At 43.2% G+C, this 1,817-nt stretch overlaps 1 protein-coding gene across 5 annotated transcripts; it reads right to left on the bottom strand.

Moving 5' to 3' along the window:
• Positions 1–40: 40 nt before the first annotated feature.
• LOC102192497 (sodium leak channel non-selective protein-like) lies at positions 41–1,719 on the bottom strand. 5 transcript variants are annotated; one of them, XM_005755890.2, is made up of 4 exons: positions 1,523–1,719; positions 1,249–1,310; positions 395–535; positions 41–293 (listed from the first exon to the last, which is right to left on the bottom strand). In XM_005755890.2, exons 2-4 carry the CDS (start codon positions 1,288–1,290, stop codon positions 63–65), a joined length of 414 nt encoding a protein of 137 aa, XP_005755947.1. In that variant the 5' UTR covers positions 1,291–1,310; positions 1,523–1,719; the 3' UTR covers positions 41–62. The 5 variants fall into 5 exon arrangements, with proteins under 5 accessions (XP_005755947.1, XP_005755948.1, XP_005755950.1 ...); XM_005755891.2 differs by lacking the exon at positions 1,249–1,310; XM_005755893.2 differs by lacking the exon at positions 1,249–1,310 and having other exon boundaries at positions 395–538; positions 1,525–1,719.
• Between the last annotated feature and the right edge of the window lie 98 nt (positions 1,720–1,817).

The raw sequence follows: 1,817 nt of genomic DNA, 5'->3' as shown, positions 1-1,817 counted from the left end.
AAAAAAACAAACAAACAACACCTGCCATTTTTCTGGGGTTGCTAGTCATTTACTGCTACTGCTCACAGAATTTCACTGACACTCTCTCGTGGCCATGATGCAGCAGCTACCTTAATGATTCCTCTGATGTGCATCTTGGCGATCATCTCGGCAGTGTAGAGAAACATGAGCAGTGTGTCCAGCGTGAATGTCACATATTGCAGCGGAGGGTAATGCTCGAACGTCTTTGGGGTGTTCATGCACACAGAGATGACACTGATGATGGCACAGGCTCGCAGCAGAGAGTGCACCCACTGATGGAAGGAAACAACAAAGGAAATAATTCCAAAAATGAGCCTTAATATCTTTCTGTATTCTTAATGTTGTCCTTAGCCAGACACACGCGTACACTCACTGGTTTATTTATCCAGAAAATGTCAGCACTGTCCGCGAGGGTCTCATCTGGCCCAAAGTCAGTCATGGGCTGGGCCTCGACCCGTGAGCTCTGTTTCCTCTTCAGCATGCTGGGGCTTGCTGTGCTATACAAAGAGTGGATCTGACACAGGGAGGGAGGCAGACCACACAATGACCAAAGATAAACAAGGAACAGGGGAATACTCTGGCTGCATCCAAGTCTGGGCAGTGGCACTACAACTTTTTCTAAACTTTAATCATATCATTATAATATAAAAATTTATTTAAGACATACTTAAAAAAGTGCAGGTGCAAGGCACTTGGCCTGCCAACAATCACTATACCTCTTAAAAATGTACATAGTTAACCAATGCAGAAATCTAGTGTATTAAATAGTATTAAATGAGACGTGTATCAGGAGTGGCTTCTGGGTGTTTTTACATGTAGCATCAAAATTTCCTACAATGTCTAGTCCGAAGAGTAAACTTCCCTGACTTGAATTGCCAGAGCAGATTTTTGGTGATTAAAACTGAATGCGTTGCATTGTTGAATGGCCACCGTGATACACAACGCAGCACACATGGAACACAGAACAAGTGTATTACGTTGGAACAGCTCCAGTAACTTACCATTTGAAAAGATCACGCATGATCTTCCCTGTATCGAACACCAAAGTGCCAGTAAAATATGCTGTACGTTGTCCGGGGGTGTGACCAAGTGTTACCTGTGCATGTCAGCATTTGTTTGTGTCTTTGTGCGAATGTATGTATGCAGAAAAAAGAAAACTTTACAGGCCATTTTAACCTAAGAACACAAGAAAAAATGACACTCTGAATGGAGACAAAGCGCACATACCAAAGGGAAAAGTAAAGCTGAAATTGCTCCAGCACTGCACATAACATGCGATCAGGCATACCCTGTAAATAACACACAACAGTTAGTCAACATTATGGCTTATATGGTATACAGTACACTACCCACATCTACAGTACGCTCATAAAGACAGGAATGCCCACCACGTCTGACATCAAGGCATATATGCGACACACTCTGTGAGTGAGTGAGTGAGTGAGTGAGTGAGGTGTTGTGGAAAAAGAAGATGGGGTGGAAGAGGACCACGGGGACTCACTGTGAGGCTCCTCATTGGTGCGTTCATCCCCAGGTCACAGAGGGGTGGAGAAACCAACCAGAGAGACAGACTAGAGATGCAAAAAGGAGATTGTCCTAAAGGCCTTGAGGTCCTGCGGCAGCAATCAGTGAACGGTAGCAATCATAAGAGCAGTAAAAAGGGATAAGAAAACATTTTTATGTCATATTCAGCACATATTTTAAAAACACAATGTCAATTTTAGAGTAAGTCAGTTAAGCTGACTGAACAGAGATGAAAAGAAAAAGCATGTCTTGCACTTGTGTGTGTGTGTGTG

This window comes from Pundamilia nyererei, unplaced genomic scaffold, assembly GCF_000239375.1.
Source record: "Pundamilia nyererei isolate P.nyererei 1_Seehausen unplaced genomic scaffold, PunNye1.0 scaffold04430, whole genome shotgun sequence".
Classification (NCBI taxonomy): Eukaryota; Metazoa; Chordata; class Actinopteri; order Cichliformes; family Cichlidae; genus Pundamilia; species Pundamilia nyererei.
The sequence above is the reverse complement of the archived record's forward strand: the minus strand, read 5'-3'. Positions and strand labels throughout refer to the sequence as shown.

What these genes read in the sequence shown, in the direction of transcription:
- LOC102192497 (XM_005755890.2), bottom strand. Translation starts at nt 1,290, where the DNA reads ATGTGCAGTGCTGGAGCAATTTCAGCTTTACTTTTCCCTTTG. An exon ending in CAGCTTTACTTTTCCCTTTG is followed by an intron (nt 536 to 1,248) that starts GTATGTGCGCTT and finishes TCCCTGTGTCAG; the next exon opens with ATCCACTCTTTGTATAGCAC. An exon ending in TTTTCTGGATAAATAAACCA is followed by an intron (nt 294 to 394) that starts GTGAGTGTACGC and finishes TCCTTCCATCAG; the next exon opens with TGGGTGCACTCTCTGCTGCG.